Below are 20804 nucleotides of genomic sequence, written 5' to 3' on the forward strand. Positions count from 1 at the left end.
TTCCTTTGGCACGAAGGTGACCCCGTTGGCTTCGTACCACTCCAACACGTCCTTTGAATAGTGGCACGAAGCGAGATCCGGCCAGAAGATGGTCGGGCCCTCGTGCTGCTTCAATAGTGGTAGTAAGCGCTTCTGTAGGCACTCCTTAAGGTAAACCTGCCCGTTTACCGTGCCGGTCATCACGAAAGGGGCGCTCCGCTTTCCGCAAGAGCAGATCGCTTGCCACACCATGTACTTTTTGGCAAACTTGGATAGTTTCTGCTTGCGAATCTCCTCCGGAACGCTGAATTTGTCCTCTGCGGAGAAGAACAACAGGCCCGGCAGCTGACGAAACTCCGCTTTGACGTAGGTTTCGTCGTCCATTACCAGGCACTGCGGCTTCGTCAGCATTTCGGTGTACAGCTTCCGGGCTCGCGTCTTCCCCACCATGTTTTGCCTTTCGTTTTTTGTTATAAATACTTTCAAATATTCACGTTTTCTTACTAAGCGAACGTCCATGGGTTCAATCGCAGAACTGTTCATTAATTAATTTTGACCCTTTACAAACTCGTTTTACTATGAATTTCCTAGTACTTCTACCAGAATTCGTCATTTTAATATCAAATTATTTTCAGACCCAATTCTCGTTCAAGATTTTTCAATCACTTGCAAATAACATGTTCCTCCTTTACATGGAATATATGTTTGATACAGAAAAAATAGAAAAAATGATGACACCTGAAATAAGACGATTTCTTCCTCGAGTTTTACCCTTGACTCTTTGTTTGAATACCTACCCCATCGATTTTGATGATGAATAATTCAATAAATAACCATAGCATCGCAAATCAAAAAGCAGTTTTGAAAACTCCAATGAATTCTGCACAAGGATAATTTGTTACTTTGACGAGAAAAAAAATTGTTTGCATCGATTTCAAAACCAAATCCACTGTAATTCTGCAAATATCGCAGTAAGTTCTAATGTTTGCAGTCAAATTTTTAGCCTGGTGTATTCCCTAAACATCTGTGAACGTTTCATATTCATACGTTCAGCCGTTTTTTCTAGCCGATTATTCAAAGTTTGAAGTAAATTAGAGGAGCATTTAATTGTAAATCGTATCAGAAGTACAAAATCCTACGCGACTCTCAGAACGAACGATTCGTAGCTTTCGTTTTCATGCGCTTGTAGGTTCAAATATTGCAAGGAGTGATGCTACTCACACATATACATATTTATTTTTTGGAATGGGAAGTTCCCATCTAGCGAGGATAAGAATCCAAACTGAGTCGCCCGCTGACCCACCGTCGGAAACGGCGGCCTGACCACCTGTTTTCCACTGATTACCCGATTGGTTTGAAACATAGGAGACAATCCTTTGGTCAGGTCCGACTGAGAGTTAGCGAGCGTCGAACGACATACGCTTGCCTGGTGAATTACAGTTAATTTTTCCTTTGAAAAATGAATGATACATTGAAAGTAAAAACAATGGATTTCTTTTTTCTCAACCTCATATTTATTGAAAAAATATTAAACTTTAACAATCGTAAAATCGATTAACCAATGGTCACCGTTTAAATCTTCCCTTCTCAACACTCAACTTTTTTGAATCGAAACCACACCGATATATTTGTATTACGTCTGCACCGAATCCTCGACATGTGGATTAATTTTCTAGCCGAAGCTCAACCAAAGCTTTCCAATAATATTTTAGGCATACGCACCAAAGCGTTGACTGTGACATATTCTAGGGTGTTTCTTTCCCCATCAACAGTTAGTGTCGATTATTTAAAATTTTCTTTGTTACAAATATGTTCGAATTACCGGTAATAATATGTTTTTTTTTATTTTTTGAGTTACGCTGATATTTTGTTCAAGTAATTAGCTATTTCATTTCGTTTATAGCTTCCAGCGAAGTGAACAAGTTGTACAAAATCCGGGTTTGTCTCGATGGCAAGCAATTCTTCCACGACATCCATATGGTTGTTGTAGATTGCATACTGCAATGGGGTCCATTTAAGATACAATGTACAATGATTTGCACCTGCTGAAATCAACCATTTCACAATGTCTGTAGAACCTTCTTTTGCAGCAATGTGCAAAAGGGTTCCACAATTTTCTAAAATACCATTCAAGTCTACAGATCTTGCTGATAGTTCCATAGCGGTGTATACTTGGTTATGTATTACTGCGATGTGTAATGGAGATTCGTTGTAGTTATTTATGCTATCGATAAGTGCAGAGTGTGCGATTAAAAGTTCGACTGCTTCTACTTTCCCGAATTTGGCTGCTATGTGCAGAGGTGTATCTCCGGTTTTAGTTTTCGCTTCCAAATCTGCTTTATAGTTAATTAGTTGTCGTATAACGTTCAAATGACCGTTCTTCACAGCCAAGTGCAGAGGCGTCCATCCTTCAACGTTTTTACAGCTCATCACTTCGCATTCCTCTATCAAATACTTGACTAACTCGCAATTATCGTTTTCTGCGGCAAGGTGGAGAAGTGTCATTCCTCCGATATCCTTACGATCCATAAGAGCTGGAAATGTGATCAAGTATTTCACAACTTCTGTTTGACCGTTTTTGATCGCCATGTGCAACGAGGTCTGCCATTTCACGTCACATAATTCAAGATTGATTCCGTTGGCAACCAATGTTTTGAGACTGTCCAAATGTCCATGTGCTGCTGCGAAGTGAGTCGGGGTCCATAGTAGATTATTTTTGCAATTGACCCGAGCCGCATTTATCACCAGAATATTTATCATTTCCACGCTTCCCTTTTTTGATGCGATGTGAAGTGGAGTCATCATATTATTCGAAACTGCGTTAATGTCAGCTTTGCTTGCAATCAGAAACTCGACAACTTTCAAGTGGTTATTTTGCACAGCGAAATGAAGTGGGGTGCAGCCATCAATATTTTGACAGTTAACATTTGCATTACTTCTTACGAGGCACTCGACGATAATATTGTACCCATTCCTAGCTGCATAGTGCAATAATGTAAATTTTTCATCATCTTCAGCATTCATTGGCACACTTTTGGAAATCAAATACTTCAAAACGTTCAAATTTCCATACTCGACTGCGATATGGCCTGCGGTTTGGTCCTTACCTGTGAGTGAATTAATATCCGCATTGTTCGCAACAAGTTCTTTAACAATATCGAGAACTCCGGATTTGGCTGCGAAATGGAGTGGAGTCCATCCGAGTAATGTTTTGTAGTTCATGACCCCTAGTTTCGAGATGAGATACTCCACAATTTCCAAGTGGCCGTTGTTCGCAACGACGTGAATCGGAGTCAATCCATCTTTCGTTGCACTATTTATATCAGCTTTGGTGTCAATCAACTTCTTCACAATATTAAGCCTATTATTCTCCGCGGCAAAATATAACGGAGTTCGTCCACAAGTATCAGAGAAATTAACTTCTGCATGGTGTGAAATAAGCTTGTCAATTAATTTAAAATGACCCTTATAGGATGCGATATGAAGAGGCGATGTTCCTGCTTTAGAGACGGAATTAACGTTGGCACCTTTTTTTAGTAGTATTTCAACTGTGTCGATACAACCAAATTCGGTTGCGAAATGAAGCGGGGTCCATCCATCACCGTCTGTGTTATCGATTGTATCAGATAATGTCGACAAATGTTCGACTACTTCCATGTGACCCTTTCGAGCCGCCATATGAAGCGGAGTCAATCGCTCTGATGTAACTACATTAAAGTTGGCTTTATAGTCGATCAGTTGCTTCACCACTTCAATGTAACCATTCTCGGTAGCGAAGTGAAGAGGGGTCCAATCTCGGTCGTTCTTGGGATTTATTCTGGCGCCATTTTCTAGCAGTACAAGAACTGCCACTTTTTGGCCACTTTGAGCTGCCACATGGAGAGCTGTATCCTGGCATTCCGACGTCGCATTGGCATCACAGTTTTGAGCAAATAGCTGCGTTATGGCGTCCAGGTGACCATTCTTCGCCGCCACGTGTAGCGGGGTCCATCCGTCGCGCATTTGTTCGAATTTATCCGCGTCAATGTTGTCCGGTAGGGCTTCTGCCTGAAATTGGTTTGTACTTCCGGGAATCTGGATGCCCATAATGGTTGTCTGTTGAAGTCTGAAATTAGAATGTGAGCTTATTTGACCTGTCCATATTAAGAAATGGGGGGAAACTGAATAAAATTTACATATCTTTTATTTTATTAGTATTGGATACTTACGCTTCACACGAACGCCTCAACAGGTGTTTGCCAATTTGGTCTGTTGCAATATCGATTGTAACCTAAACCAAACAAAAAATGATGGTTAATGACTTGGGGCTCTAGACAAGAATTGATTCATTTCACTTCGTTTCCTATTTTTATATCCAGCACGAAATTTTATTTATTTATCCATTTCGCTATCGTCATGTTTATCGTTTCGTCATGTGCAGCGGTAATTGCTAATCCTTTATTTACCTTGCTTCTCATCACTACCCTTGTTTAATGCCTACTCACGGTGCGAAGCGTCCTTTGAGTTGCTTCTATGATTGTATATCTGGCGATGGGTCCGAATTTATTTTTATCATATTGAAACACTGTTTTTCCAAAAATCGTTGTTCAGGTACTTACTCGGAAACAAAATCTTACACGGTTTTACAACTCCATTGAAGCAAAAAAAAAAACAGAATTCTTTTTTAATCGCTACCCGAAGAAGTGAACAAGCAACTCACTATTACGATGTAACGATGCAAACTGATCACCATCCCGAAAGCATATTCCCCAGCCTGCCAGCTCCTTAGTCAGCAAATGTTGTGCCACAATTTATCGCGACGATTTATTTTAATCGTCAATGCTGACGAGAAATAATTTGACGCTGTCGTCATCTCAGTCACTTCTCTTATTCGTAACAGCTACCGCAGAGATTCTCAAACTACAAGAAACCTCTTTTCCAGAATGAATTGATACCACATATAGCAAAATTTCTTTGAAAATTCTAACTCTAGTTATTTTTTCTTTATTCTTACATTCTCTATGTCTTTTTTTTATACTCCTTTCTACAGCTCTTCTCTATTCTCTCTTCTCTCTTCACAACCAAAGATTTTTGGTTTTCGAGGGTATTGGATGTTTTGAGAAATGCTTATGTGGTTATGAGGTTTGACAAAATTGTTGGAAAATTATTAAAACATTTATGTTTCAAAACAGTCTCCTTTGATATTTTTTTTGGTATGTTTTTATTGGAGAACCCTTTTAATTTAATAAAGTTAGACGTACAGTGGTGTCGTGGTATACTCACCAAAATGGAGATATGAATATATGAAAACGAACCATTTATGAAAAGACGAGTTTCAACTCGTCTTAGTAGTTGGCAGCACCATCTCAGTTAGCAGTGAAACGGTGTGAGTGTAAAGACATGGGTCATTTAAGCAGCTTTGCATACTTTAAATCTTAAAAAAAATTATATTGAACAAAATATCAAAAAACTCAAAAATGAAGATACCTACAAAATTCTGGTCAAAGGATGAAATGCAGAAAATTGTTTAAATTAAAAAAAAATACCAATTTTGTTTTTTTTATTTCGTTGGAAAAAAAATTGTTTAAAAAATTAAAACTCATTTTTCTCAAAAAATTATTTTTTAAATTCTAAAAAAAATTATTGATGAATAGCCCTTATAATTTTCAACGAGTCTTCCATACATCGGAAGATGGGCACTTTTACAGGGAAAAAGTTTCTCTAACATCAACTTTCTTATGTTATCTTTGAAAAAAATACAACCAATCCTTATTTTGTTAAAAGTCAAGATAGTGATATAGTGTATGGCAGCCATTGAAATAAAAAACAAATTGCTGTATAACTCGAGAACTAATCAGGCAAACGGAGCCAAATTTGGTATGTGAAGGTTTTACCAACCAAACATGACAATTGACAATGTTCGGAAAACTCTGAAGGAAAAAGGGAAAATTCAGAAAATTGAATTCCCATATGTTCTACAATTACATAGTGGCAAGCGTTGTTAGTCCATTTGATGTTTGCGCTAACGAAATTGATCTTTGTTCGAAACTGGAAAGGGATTTTCAGGTGATGAAACGCATTCATATATTTTCTTCTATCTGTACAAATAAAAATGTATCGCCGAATATGTTGATAAAAACTCGAGGAAGGAACTGTCCCAATTTGGGCTGTCTTTATTCTATCATATTTTCTGTATCAAACATTTATTCCATGTAACGGAGAAACATGTTATTTGCAAGTGATAATCTGATATTGTAATGATGAGTTTTGGTAGAAGTACTAGGAATTTTATAGTAAAAGGTAAATTCAACGGGGTCGATTAGAAAATCAATCAATAAACAGTTCTGCGATTAGATACATGAACTTGCGCTTAGTAAGAAAACGTGAATGTTTGAAGGTATACAAAAAACAAATTTTGGGCGGGACGAAGTTTGCCGGGTAAGCTTGTTTTGAATAAAAATATTTGTGAAGTCTACAATAGTTTGATCTTCGCGCGCGTGAACCGACATGAATAATTTAAGATGAACCTCATTACAAGAGATTACAAGTTGGAAGTGAAGTGAAGCTGGGGATAGCCCTACCGGAATACTCGTAACCACATTTGTTAAATAGATAGTTATAACGAGATTTTTCTGAGTTGAGGCAGATCTAATTGCGCGTTCTAACGGACATGTGTGTATCCAAGTTATGAGGGCATATCAGTTTTCGAATTATCAGTTTTGAAATAAGCTAGCATCATTTCAAGGAGTTTGATGTTAAAACTGGAATATAGTTGGGGATGGCCCAATCGGAATACTAGTAAATTCTCTTGTTAAATAAATTGTTATAATGAGATTTTTTGTGAGTTGTGTTAGATCTGATTGCGACTTCCAGTGGGAATGTTAGAATATGAAGGGCCTGAAGTCAATATATAAAATCAATCAATAATCAATGAATAATGAAAATATGAAAATCAATGAATTTCCGTAATTTTTTTTCCGGATGTTAGGAATAAAGTAAAGTGTTTGGGTATTATGGTTATTGTTTAAGGTTTATTTGAAGCTATATTTTCCATTTTTGAGTGCCCGAATAATGATTATAACGCTGTTGACAGCTGGATGCGTAAATGCTGTCCGAAAATCGGTACCTTGCTGGTGGTATCGGTTCTGAAGCAACGGGGTGTCTGATTCTCGAATACACTTCACGGTGGAAACGAAATAAACGGCACGCCATTGAACTACGTTTTACGGGTTAGTGAAGTGTCGAAGATAATGATGAGTTTTCAGGCAGAATGAGCACTTTTTAAATAAAAAATCATTAATGAAAATTAACTTCTTCGTATCAAACTGGTATTCAATGTGAGTGGAAAACTTTGTTTTCTTCATGTGATATAATAATCTCATACAAAAATTTCATCTGAAGATAATTTGATATTATAATGATAAATTTAGTGGGAAATTAATCTCGTATCCAGGTGTCGACACCGTACCGTTGTCATCGCGAATACGTTTCATTCCGTTTCCACCGTGAAGTGTATTCGTAGTGTATTCGAGAATCAGGCACGGCATGAAATCCGTCGTATACAGAATCGTTGACTTTTTTTTGCAATAAAAAATCATAGCTAGAAATCAAGATGTCGGATTGAAATATGTTGTAGGGGAGGACGGGGTAAGATGGCCACCCTAGGCATAGAGTACAATTAAACACAATGCATACAAAATTAAGGCATTTCATTATGTCTGCATCGATCTTTAGGATGTTTTCCGCAATCACGTTGACTTCCAAAGTTTTTGTTTTTATTCCATAATGTTATATGATACATTAAAAAAGGTGTGAAAAAGGTGCTACTAAAATCAAGACGGGTCAAGTTGATCATGAGGGTGAGATGGCCACATGAAATGACTCGTGAATCTAGGCGCATAGAGGTTGATGGTTTCCGGCAAAATTGTGCTACATATCAAGGTCGTTGTATTTTAGATCAAGCGTGACAAGAGTGGGAAGTGTTATTTTTCCTGAATTACCTATAACGTGCTCAATGTGCAACCCTTGCGAAATCATCATAATTTAGAATTATTATATTTGGTATCTGAAAAAAACATAAAATTTATCATGAAGGCGCCTTGAGTTATTCAACCAATTTTATTGTTTATCATGACGTTCACCTATACACACGCGAAAATGGGTATACATGATTGAGTGTAATGCAATACATCAAACTAATGTATTATAATTGTCCAATAGTTGATTGTTTCAGATAAATTTTGGTTTCAAAATAGCAGACTACGAGCAAATTAATTGTAAGCTTAAGGATATAAATTGGTCATTTCTACTTAAAGATGAAAGGAACATAGACAAAGCTGTTGAAAGTTTTCATGATAATCTGTATAGAATCATAAGCGAACATGTTCCAACAAGAAAGAAAAAACTTAATACAAATTCAAAAACACCAGTGTGGTTCACCCGTGATATTAAAAATCTCAAAAACAAAAAACAAAAAGCTCATAAAAGATACAAAGCAAACCAAACTTTGGATAATTTAACCATATACAAAGATATTTGTAAAAACCTTGATACTAAAATATCACTACAATATGAAAGCTATATTACAAGGATAGAAAATAATATTAAATTCGATCCTAGGAAATTTTTCAATTTTGCCAGCGAAAAGATGAAATCTAATAGTTTCCCATCAAGTATGAAATTTGGAGAATACGTTGGATCAAATGATAGTGATATTAGTAATCAATTCGCCCGTTTTTTCCAAGGTAACTACACAACAAATAACGTCGTTCGAGATTACGATTATTTTTCGTTTTTACCCGAATGTGCAAACTCGGTCTCAATTGATAATATTACCGCTAACGAACTTCTTGTCGCGCTGGAGGATCTAGATTCATCTAAAGGTCCCGGGCCGGATGGTATCCCTCCAATGTTGTTGAAAAAGTTGGCATCGGCTTTCGTTCATCCTTTGTCCTTGCTTTTGAATTTATCGCTAAAATTCGCAATATTTCCTACTACCCATATTCAAATCTGGTAACCGTTCTGACATAAATAACTATCGTGGCATCGCCATATTATCATGTATTCCCAAATTATTTGAATCCATTGTCAATACTAAAATGTTCAATCAGTTAAAACATTATATTTCACCGAATCAACATGGTTTTTATAAAGGAAGATCCACTGCCAAAAATCTGTTAGAATTTGTATCCTATTCTCTTGCGGTAATGGATAGAGGCAACGTTGTTGAGACTCTTTATACAGACTTCAGCAAGGCTTTCGACAGAGTAGATATTCCAATGCTTATTTTTAAGCTCCAACGTTTGCGAGTAACTGGAACTCTATTGAAGTGGGTAGAATCTTACCTCACCAATAGAACACAGTTTGTTCGCTTCAGAGGAAAAATCTTTAGTCCAGTGTATGTCACATCCGGAGTTCCACAAGGTTCTCACTTAGGTCCTTGACTTTTTATCCTATTTGTAAATGATGTGCCACTAGTATTAACTAACCTCAACATTCTAATATATGCTGATGTTATGAAATTGTACATGGAAGTAACCAAATGTAGTGATCTTGTGATTTTCCAACAAGAAGTAGATGTTTTCTTCGAATGGTGCGTGAAAAGTCTTTTAGATATTAATGTGACTTCATATGTTCTCTAGGATTTGAAACTGTAGAGAGATGCGTCAAAATTAGAGATTTAGGTATAATTCTTGATTCGAAACTCACTTTTGGCGAACAATACAATGATCAATAAAGCAAATAGTATGTTCGGTTTTATGAAAAGATTTAGTTACAATTTCAGTGATCCATACACAATAAAAACATTGTATATAAGTTTTGTTAGATCTATTTTAGAATATTGCAGTGTTGTATGGGCACCCTATCAAGAACTGCACTCCAATCGAATAGAATCAGTACAAAAACAATTTTTATTATTTGCCCTGAGAAAGCTAGGCTGGACAACATATCCCCTTCCCCCATATGAAGCCCGTTGTATGTTAATAAATATTGAAACACTTGAGAAACGCAGAGAAATTGCCACAATTTCATGTTTAATTGACTTAGTTTCACACAGGATTAGTTCTGATAACTTACTTGAAAATCTAAATTTTTATGCACCAACACGAGCCTTGCGAGCACGGAATTTGTTCAAACCAACTTCATTTCGAAATTTGTATACTATGAATGGTCCACTTAATAGAATGATGAGAACGTACAATAAGTACAGTAATGTAATTGATGTGACAATGACGAAGAAATTATTGAAAAAGTCATTGACTGAAGAATCATTGTATTCGTGAATTACAGTTTGGTCATATATGTTTGCTGCGTTGCAATTCATTATTAATACAAAATACATGATACCTCTAATAATTGATTTTCATAAATATAGCTATTAATTATTCATTAAGTATATTGTAATTGTAATGTAATGTATGTAATTGTTGTCTACTAAAGTTTGACGAAATAGAGAAATTATCTATAGAGTGGCCATCTTCTCCCGTCCTCCCCTACAGAAAAAATGTTGGAATATCAACGAACTATTTAGAAAAAATATCATTTTGAATATACCGTTAAAAAATCTTACTCAAAAATGTAATTTGATATTAAAAATGTTTATAGCTCAAAACACGTTAACACGATATTTTTGTCGAAAAACTTTCTTAATTTCAAGTGGCCGGCTGATTTGGCGTGGAAGAACAAAGTGTATGTTCTCTTATGAAAACGCATAAAAAGATTACCATTTTTCAAAAATACTAAAAGTTTATCAGTACTCTCAGGAGTCAGAATGAACCTTCCACAACACCTCGGTTTTTAGTCCAGGACTCGAGTACCACTAAGGTTCGCGAGTCCTTTCCATCTCAAGGTCGGCCCTTCTGAAAAGTATTCAAGGCTCGTATGTAGAGTTCGTGAAAAGGTGATATAGAGTACTTCCACGCCAAACCAAGCGAAAAACAGTCGATTTCGACGTGAGCCTCTTCGAATTTTCGGGATTGAAAAGAAATACTGTATTATATAAGAGCTTCTACCAAACAACTGATCGATTAACTCCAACAGGTACTACTCAGCGATTCAGGACGAGCTTCCAGAATTAACCAATATGACAGCCGTCGTTGTCCACCAACTCAAAGCCAGACCTCATGTCGCTTTGAAAACCAGAAAAGTTTTTTTTTGTTTTAGTCGGAATGTGCTATCGAACCTGCAATATTATCTATAAATTGCATTTTCAGGTATCTTTAAAATTTTCTTGAGGGCAAAAACTTCGACGCAAAGGACGTCATGAAAAATGGGTGGGTTATATCTATATATAACCGCAAAGTTGACGTGGGACTACCGTTGTCTTAGTAAGCATTTGTATTGTATTGATTAAATTATCGATTGAATGAAACAATTTTCGAATTCAATTGAATTCAACATATTTGCTTTGTAAGTAAAAATTAGAACAGTTGCTATGTAAGATCAATTCATGCATTGTAATAGATTATGTTCTTCGTTACGAGTAAGTAAGATGACCGCCTTTTTACGTTTGATATGATGCCTAGGACTACCAAAATATGTGACCGTAAGAATTGTCAAACGATCATTGTATAGGGTTGGGGAAAAAGAAATGTCGTATTTCTGATCGAAATTACAGTTATTTAAACATACCTAAAATTATCCAATTTAAGTCAAATATGCGCCGTTTTGTTCGCCCCCTTATTAAACTCCCCTCCTTATTTGCAAAAAAACTCAGACAGTCAGTTTTCGCAAGCCTCTTTTGAGGCCAACTTAGTATCACCAAGAGCGTTTTGCATGGACCGGAAAAGATGATAAACACTTGGAGCCAGGTCCGGATTATATGGTGGGTGCAATAGGACATCCAATCCGAGCTCCCGTAGCTTCTGGCGGGTCATCAAAGATGTGTGAGGCCGAGCGTTGTCCTGGTGGAAAACAACACCATTCCTATTGATCATTTCTGGCCGCTTCTGGTCAATCGCCTCCTTCAAACGGTCAAGATGCTCACAGTAGAGAGCCGAGTTGAGGGTCTGGCCATAGTTGAGCAGCTCATAGTGGATGATTCCCTTCCAATCCCTCCAAACACTCCAAACACAACCTTCCTGGCCGTCGATACGTGCTTGGCGATGGTTTGGGCCGGCTCACCGATGCGATAAGTACAACACAAGATATGTTTAAGTGTTGCCAAATATTGACAATATACGACATTTATTTTTCCCCAACCCAATATTTTCCATTTCCCACTGAAATCATCGCATCTCGCGAAAGTTCATTCACCTCTAGTATCTGAAATGACGATTTTCTCAGGCTACCATGTTCTGTGTTTAGGTTTTCATTTCACCCCCATATACTCCGGTTAGACGTAGTCCCACGTCAAAAGACAAATGAGGAATCAAAAAAGATCTGGAAAGATGAAATGTTCAAGTTGCGTGGAACATGGTGAAAAATAATTTAATAGAATTATGTTCACCTATGAAAATGATGCTTTTGATTATTTACTAAAATATACAACAAAATCAACAAACCTGTTTTTTTTATTTCTACCGTAATTCCCGTTTCAGATTCAAATAGGTGGCTCTAAAACCCGTCGATTGGAAGAAAATGAGTATCCCTTGTTGGTACAGGAGGAGTTCCTCAAAACCCTTGGCTATCTGGAAGAATCTCGTCGGGCTCGGCTCGGAATTGATCCAGAGTTAAAACATATGTTCCGCTTTCACATTGGTCCGTCAGAAAATCCAATGTGTCGTGGAATACTTCGCTCGGGTTGGGTGGAAATTTTGAAAGGCCTAGTGTTTCCACAGTGGAGGAAGCGATATCTGGCAATAGCTGGTAGCAGCTTGATTATGTTTCCTGGTATGATTGGATACAATACCTACAATCTGAAACTGTCACACGATGGAATCTTTACTTTCCAGCGAGCTCGGGTATGTCACCGGAGATATACGAGCTGTCGGGAGCGGATATCTTCGAGCACACACCCAGTTACAACCGACTGATCATCAAAATAGTGCCAAAGTCAACTGCCAGCAACACAAAGGAAACCCTCAACCGGTTCATTGACAATGCCGATAGTGCGACACATCTCTACAATAGCAATGCGAGCGTCCATTCAATTAACGAACGAGAGACTGTGCTGTTTCTTGGCTTTGAAGAATCATGGGAACGTGATCAGTGGAGCGGATGGCTGTCTGAGGTAAAGATTCTATTTTTCAATTAATTTATTTAGCCTAACGGCAACACACATTGGGCCGATGGTTCGAAGCGTGCGGGCGGGGGAAAATGATTTCCAACCGCTGCTTCCAACTGCCGTGCACATAATGGTGAGGTTTTTCTTAAAATTCACTCATGCGTTACCGGCTAGGCACCCCCATTTCATGGCAGAAGTCTTTCGTCTCGGATTGAACTGCACCTGTCCATCAATAAAACGCCTCTGTGGCGTGAAAGCTATTCGGGCAAGGTTGTAATTTATGTTTCCTAGATTGGTGGATTTCATTTGGGTTTTTTTTGGTAATAAACCACGCTGGTATTAACCAATAGCACTTTTTGACAGATTATACATACTTGTAGGTCACGACCCGTTAGTAACCGAAATCCGCAACTGTTATTTGGATATTAAGTTGATAACGATGATCACGTCACCTTGATGAAATTAGCTATGATTTAGTAACTTGCCGTTTGGTAATAATATCGTTTTGAGGATTTGTATTAATTAAGCGCTTCTAGGGCAGCTGCTCGAAGAGCATGTCTAATGTGAGCAATAATTTTGAAAAACAAAGCGTATTGTTATTAATTTGTTCCGAAATGTTGTTATTCACAATGCTTCATTATGGTAATATATATAATGAATATGGATATGAATTAATTGTTCATTTTAGTTGCATAGGTAGGTTGAGTATTGCAACATATAAATTCCTAATAAATTTTAAAAATAGCCGAGTAGGATAGATGTTTCAGTTATAGTAGTATAACAACATTGTCATTATTTATGTTCACACGGGATTATTTACCATTATTAGGTGATTTCTAACAACTCTTTGAAATGCAGTGTTGCAATCGTTATGAATTGATTTGTTCAAGGGAGAATCAATACCCTCAGTGGCTTACGAATTTGTAATGCTATAGATAATTCTCAATCATATTCCAAATTAAAACTTTGAAAGCTTCAACGCTCGAAGAAGTTTAACCGGCCGAGAAGAGATGAACGATTTGTCACATCAAGGACGACCATCACCCTCTCCAACTTATGGGAACATCGACAAAATAAATGGAATGGTACTCCGAAATCGTCATTTAAGTTCAAGAGAGTTAGACCGTAAATTGAATATCACCTGACTGTTGGTCATAATTTGGTTGATGTTTTGAGTACAAAAAAGTCTCAGCACGACTGGTACCAAAAGAGCTCAATTTTCTTCGAGAATTTCATTACAATCAAGTGGATGAAGACATGCGTGAACGATTCAATTCTTCACCCAACGCAAAAGTACTGGCGAAAAGACATCAATGTACGAGTATGACATGTAAACGAGTCAACAATCATCAGCATGGACCGCCGCAATCGAGTCTAAACCGAGAGAACAACGTTGAAGTCGATCAAAGATGAAGGTAATGCTGACTGTTTTCTTCTATAGTCATGGTTTTTTCCATTTGAAAATCCGTCCGGGAGGTCGAACGGTCATTAAAAAGTATTACCCTGTCGTTCTAAGGGGTTCGAGAGAGAAAATTCATCGCAAACAGCCAGATTTGGGAAGGAAAGTAAGGGAAAAGGGGAGAATTTGGACACCCAAGCAAATCGCCTAATATTTCCAAACCAATACGGTCTAAATAGAAAATGGCACCTTGAATTCTGAGCTACACTTGTTTTCTCTCAATCAATAATGTTTAATCATTATAAGAAGCTTCAAACCACCAAATATATCATAAAATAAAAGAGATGATTTTTGGACATCAAAACTTGATGCGGGGTGATTTGGACCATTGTGTGTTTCATCGAAAAAAAAAACATACTTATGTTTATGTAAAGTATTTTGGGATAATGTTACAGTGTTCTGGGATCGTTACCAGGTGTCTTGGCCAGATTCCAGATCACAAACATTGGATTGAAACCATCTCGAATTTTGTATGGATCTTTTCACTATTGTTCGAGCATTTTCAAACCCTTTCGATGCTTGGTCAAATAAAATCCGTTCTTGATGGCCTGTGTCTTGATGGCCCATCCTCTTTTTGTAATTCTGCGGCATCCGGAATCACTTAGAGCAAAGAAAAGCCTCAAACCTGTAGGACCAATTCAACCCACAGAAACGTGTCCATGTCACCTCACACAACATGCAAAAATTAAAATGCAATTAATTTCATTTATTGTTATCAAACTTGCAGTTTCGCTGAATCAAATTGTTCCTCTTTTGTAGACGAACAGAACTTTACTGCACAATACACGAAAAGTTTGTTTAATCAGCGGGAAAAACCTTAAAACCACGATCGGAAAACTCACATTTTTTGGCAATCAATGTGCTTGCCGTGTTCATGCTACCGTTTCCTTCCACCTGTTGAATTTTACCAAAGTTTTTTTACGTTAGGTACATACGGTTCTACAATAAAAGGAGATGACATTATAAAAAATCCAAGTTGAGTCGTACTTTTTGAGATAAAGGGGTGGTCCAAATCACCCCGTATGTCCAACTCACCCCGTGTTACCTTACTTATATTCTGCACCATCTCGTCGATCGATCAGTGTGAACGAATTTTTGACCAAAAATGGCACAAATGTGGTTAAACAAGCACCGTACGTACTCTTCAGATATGGTCCCGTTCGGAGACGAATGAATCGTAAGATTTAAAGTTTCCGCGAACAAAGGAAGAGAAGAAGAATGGTCCCATGTGAACAAATTCACTGAAGGCAATTCCTGAATACAGCAATAAAAAGTAGAAGGCATCCGGATCGGTCGTTTGAAAAAAGTTTATTGCTTTAGAAGTGGCCCATTTTGAAGGCGATAATATGAATTTAGACGAGAGATAACGCATTTCCTGTAAAAACACAAATTCTCTGTATATATTTGATTGAATGTATAATTGTGAAACCTGGAATTCATACATTAATAAGTAGTCAGATCGATTGTCATTTTTTTTGTTTTTGACATCTGTCATCGATATACAATTCGAATTATCAAGATCAGAAGTTTCATGCAGGCACAATGTTTTTCTGTTAGAAATTTTCCATTTAGTGCCTACGGACTATGATCTGCGGACATCATTAATTTTGGTTCTAATATAGACTATAGAAAATCCGGTTCGCATAGACTGTTGGTGGAAGCTTGCGGTAAGAATGCTCTCAGAGAATCGCGATATGATGAGTGATTTCAAAAGTAAGCAAGTGGAAACTTTGATGTTAGGTCAAGGACATGGAAAACCATACAAACCATACAAGTGAAACACAAATTTCTGCAAAACTGGAGAATTAATCAAGCAAATGAAACCAAATTAGGCATATGGAGGTTTTAGGGTGCAATTAATGTTTCTATGGTAGTTAGACACTCCACCTCCCTCTCTAATGGGGGGCTGTCATAGAAATGAAACACAAATCTTTGCATAACTCGAGTACTAATCAAGCAAATGGAGCCAGATTTGGGATGTGAGGGTTTTTGGGTATGAGAAATGTTTCTATGATTGTATGACACCCCTTCCTCCTCTGGAAAGGAGAGGGGGTCCCATAGAAATAATGCACATATTTCAACCAAACATATTCCAACCAAACATGACTGTGTTCTACAATTACATATTGATAAGCGTTGTTAGTCCATTTGATGTTTGCAGTAACGAAATTGATCTTCGTTCGAAAGTGGAAATGGATTTTAATGTGATAAAACGCACTCCTATATCGTCTTCTACCTATTAAAATAAAAATGGATCGCTGAATGTGTTGATAAGAGCAAAACCCGATGAAGGAATTGTCCGATTTAAGGCTATCTTCATTCTATCATATTTTCTGTGTCAAACATTTATTCCCTGTAACGGAGAAACATGTTATTTGCAAGTGGATGAAAAATCTTGCTTGAGGATCGTGTCTAATCTGATATTATAATGACGAGTTTTGGTAGAAATACTGAAATTTTATAGTAAAAAATAATTTTAAAGGGTGGATTAGAAGATCAATCAATGAACAGTTCTGCGATTGGATCCATGAACGTACGCTCAGTAAGAAAACGTGGTTGTGATAACGAAGAATAAATTTTGTGCGGGACGAAGTTTGGCGGGTCAGCTAGAATGAGAGCTATGGCTAAAAACTTGGTTTTTCCTTTTTTTTCACGACATTCTGAATAGCGGGCTAAAAAAATATGGAAAAAAATCATAGTGCATCTTATTATGATGTAATTACCATAGAACATTAATTTTTTTGCATTTTGAAACATTTGAAAATTATATGAATAGATTAGATGTTGATATGTTTAGTCTTATGAATTTAAATCCACGAGTTTATTAATCATCGATTACATAAAAATAAAGACGGTAGACGGCAGACGGTGAAAATTAGGAAGAAATGTACGTTTAATTCTCGGTGCTTTATGATAAAAAATAATGAAATCAAAAAGAACTTAAACTGTGTTTCAAAACTTGATCTTATAACTCTAAAATTTCAAGTTACCAAAAAAAAAAATTACCGAAAAAAATTCAAATCACCAAAAATTAGCAAAAGGTACGCATATGTATGTTTCGCAGTGAAAATGATCTTTAAGATCAATTTCACAGATCTGAACGATAACATACAAACTGTCTTGAAATATATTCGTTATTTTAACCAACCAAAATATTCTAGATTTTTTTTCTTTCTTTATTAAAGAGCTTTTCAGCCGAAGGCTGGTTCATCTCTGTATTCTAGAAATAAATTATATGGCAGAACAATGTTTGCCGGGACAGCTAGTTTTCTAATATGGTTTGTTTTTATGGCGTGAAAAAAGCAAACTACGTTCTTCACTATAGCTCTTATAATGAACCATATAGGGATTCAAAAAAAATATGGATATTTTCGTACAACGCAGTTCTCGAAACTATCTGAAAAAAAAACACAAATATTAAAAATCACATAAGAACATACCAGTACCAAATTCTTTAAAAAAATCAAAATTTAATAAATATATTTTTTTTGCAATACTGTTAAAACACATATCTAGAAAAGGCGTAGAAATAATTTTAAATACGAATCAGAGTAGTATTGAATCTCTGAATACCCCAACAAATTATTCAATATTTCAAGACTTTTTTAGTACTTCTATTTTTGATGAAACATTTTGTTGATAATATTTATCGATACACCATAGTAAGATGCACTTTGAGTATTTTTTTCTCGAAGCTATAAAGAATGGCGTGCAAAAAAATTGAAATGTTTTTACCATAGATCCATAGAAAATAGAAAATAGTCGGAATGTCTTATTTGATACCCTTTACAATATTTTCCATGGAACGGGTTATTTGGTTTGGGGCACCTTTTACTTCCTTACCCAGCTAAACCCTTTTGTTTTTCAGTGTACATCGATTCTAATCTCTTCGACGCTCATCTGAAGAAACAAATCAATCTTCTAAATATCGATCTAAGATAGTCCGACCCTACAATAGACCCCTTTTTTTAGAATGAAATGATACCTCAAATTTATTTGAAAAATCTATCTACATTTTTTGTCTTAATCATACAAAATTCTTACCAATTTAAAAACATTGCAAAAACATTGAATAAGAAGGAGAAGAAGAAGTAGAAGAAGAATAGCCAAAGAAAAATGAGAAGATGTAGTACTAGGTCTCTTCGATTATGGCCACGACATTACCCACACATCTTTTCTACAGTTAGCATTTTTTCACACATCGTCACGAGTGTCTACTCCCAGAAGTTCTTCAGCAATAACAGACGAAAGATTTCTCCACCAAGTCGAAACTTCCATGTTTGCCAATTCGGTCCGTTCAACTTCGAAATCGCCAATTCAGAACCAATAATTCTCACGTGGCTAGTCGAGAACACTGATAAACAATAGTAGCTCTGTCGGGTGTTGCAACTATTTAATCCTTTGTAAGGTCGTGGCAACTATATTGCCACCAATAAACTTTTACAATAATCATGTAAGGATTATGTTTTCTGAAGTTAGAGTCGATTTAAAGGCGAATGAACTGCAAAGTTTAAAGCCTCTCTAATACAAACAAAGGAGGAAGGTGTCGATTCGTTGCCTAATTTCAACGACCCGTTAAAGGGTTAAATGCGCTGCCATCTTCAACAACCGGCTTGACTTCTCGTAACGCAATTAGTTACAAAGGTTACATATTCAAGGTTCCAATAGATCAATCTCAGTTTGAACAAATTGATTTTATTTTATTTATGTATGTAATTTTTCTCTGCTTGCATTTATTGCAACCTCTCTTTTATTCTTGACGTCTAAATCTCCCTTGTTAAGCTGGAAGAAAAGTGAAACAACAATAAATATGAATTTAATTCACTTAGGAAGGGAACTTTAAACATCAAGATGCTCCCCATACTTGCCTTACAATCATATTAGGGTGATGAGGTAGACATTTTTGACACGCTTCAGGGCAATCAGACTGAATAGTGCACACATTGGGAGAAACTTGACGTAACGAGTTTGCAACGGTTTAAGGCCAAGCAGCTCAAGTTGTATGCAATGGAACATTGTCATCCTTCTACAAACTTGTTCTAATTTTATAAGCATTGGTTACTTCTGCGTTCATTAATTTCTAAAGTATAACGAGCATAAAATTAAATGAGTCAGTCATCATGATGCGGTTACGCATTATTTGTTATGAACACATGGCTCCAGAAAATCAATCCATTTCCCCGTGTGTGGCATGCCGTTCACCGTCAATTGTACCAATAGTTTTATGTAATGATATTTTACCGTACTCACCTAGGGGGTACATCTTACATACATATGTACTTACCACAGGTGCCAACCTACGCGATGGCAATTTGTCGCATGCTTCTTTGGTTTCAATGCACTACATGTGCGCAAACCCGTGGCAAACGTTTTCTACGGGAGTTCTTGGGTGTGGAGCTGCTTCGGAGCTTTCAGTTCTGCAATGGATGCCTGGTCGTGATTGTCTAACTTTTACACGTTGCTATCACCAATCGGGATAAATAGTTGTGAACCACCGGTGTTTAAAAAAATGGTATCGAACAAGTGCATAATCAAAACGAACGATGGGATGAACAGCATCAAATCGAACAAGAGTCGGGTTACGTTTTCCGAAATAGAAGCAATTGAGCTTGATTCGTTGGAAATTGACTTTGATCGGATAGATGGGAGCAAAGTGTTAAATGAGGATGTTAGTTTTATCAAGATATTGCAAATCTTCCTGTTAAATATGCGGCATATCTATGTTTTCAGACAAAGTCGGACAGCAGCGATGCAAGGCGATTGGATTTGGGTGATTCCGGATTGCACCAGATTCCCGAGATATTCTTACAGTCGTCGTCACAAGTTGAAGAGCTGTTGGCAGGAAAGAATAAGCTACAAGAATTAGCACTTCGAGCGCTGGGAGAATTCGCCCAGTTAAAAGTGCTGCGGTTGAATGGCAATGGTTTGAGATATTTTCCAGAAAGCTTGTACAATCTGCGCAAATTGAGGCTGCTCGATCTGGAGGAGAATGAAATGAGGAAGCTGCCGGAACAAATTGCACAACTGACAAGGTGAGTAGCTGTTAAATGTAGAACATTCACTTTTGTAAAGTGTTATACACCCGACCAACGTCCGAAATCAGTTGAAGAGTGTGCTGTGAGTGTAGCGTAGGAAGCAGACATCGGGGCGATTATATCAGAAGTATGTGGTATACGGTGTTATGCTATGTGCGGTGCGGTTATGCGGTGTTATTTGAAGTAG

General features: G+C 37.0%; 2 protein-coding genes across 4 annotated transcripts in view; one reads left to right on the forward strand and one right to left on the reverse strand.

The window, feature by feature from the left end:
• LOC129775391 (protein phosphatase PHLPP-like protein) overlaps nt 1-20804 on the forward strand; it is a 54240-nt gene that overhangs the window by 8611 nt on the left and 24825 nt on the right. For both annotated transcript variants that reach the window (XM_055780090.1, XM_055780091.1), the window contains 3 exons: nt 12498-12789; nt 12852-13129; nt 20313-20614. In XM_055780090.1, the coding sequence (XP_055636065.1) occupies nt 12498-12789; nt 12852-13129; nt 20313-20614 (872 nt within the window). The remainder of the gene's footprint in view (nt 1-12497; nt 12790-12851; nt 13130-20312; nt 20615-20804) is intronic.
• Nucleotides 1563-4688, reverse strand: LOC129775392 (ankyrin-1-like). 2 transcript variants are annotated; one of them, XM_055780092.1, is made up of 4 exons: nt 4578-4688; nt 4425-4503; nt 4188-4249; nt 1563-4084 (listed from the first exon to the last, which is right to left on the reverse strand). In XM_055780092.1, exons 2-4 carry the CDS (start codon nt 4434-4436, stop codon nt 1834-1836), a joined length of 2325 nt encoding a protein of 774 aa, XP_055636067.1. In that variant the 5' UTR covers nt 4437-4503; nt 4578-4688; the 3' UTR covers nt 1563-1833. The 2 variants fall into 2 exon arrangements, with proteins under 2 accessions (XP_055636067.1, XP_055636068.1); XM_055780093.1 differs by lacking the exon at nt 4425-4503.

The sequence above is a fragment of the Toxorhynchites rutilus genome, chromosome 3, assembly GCF_029784135.1.
Source record: "Toxorhynchites rutilus septentrionalis strain SRP chromosome 3, ASM2978413v1, whole genome shotgun sequence".
In the NCBI taxonomy this organism is placed as follows: domain Eukaryota; kingdom Metazoa; phylum Arthropoda; class Insecta; order Diptera; family Culicidae; genus Toxorhynchites; species Toxorhynchites rutilus.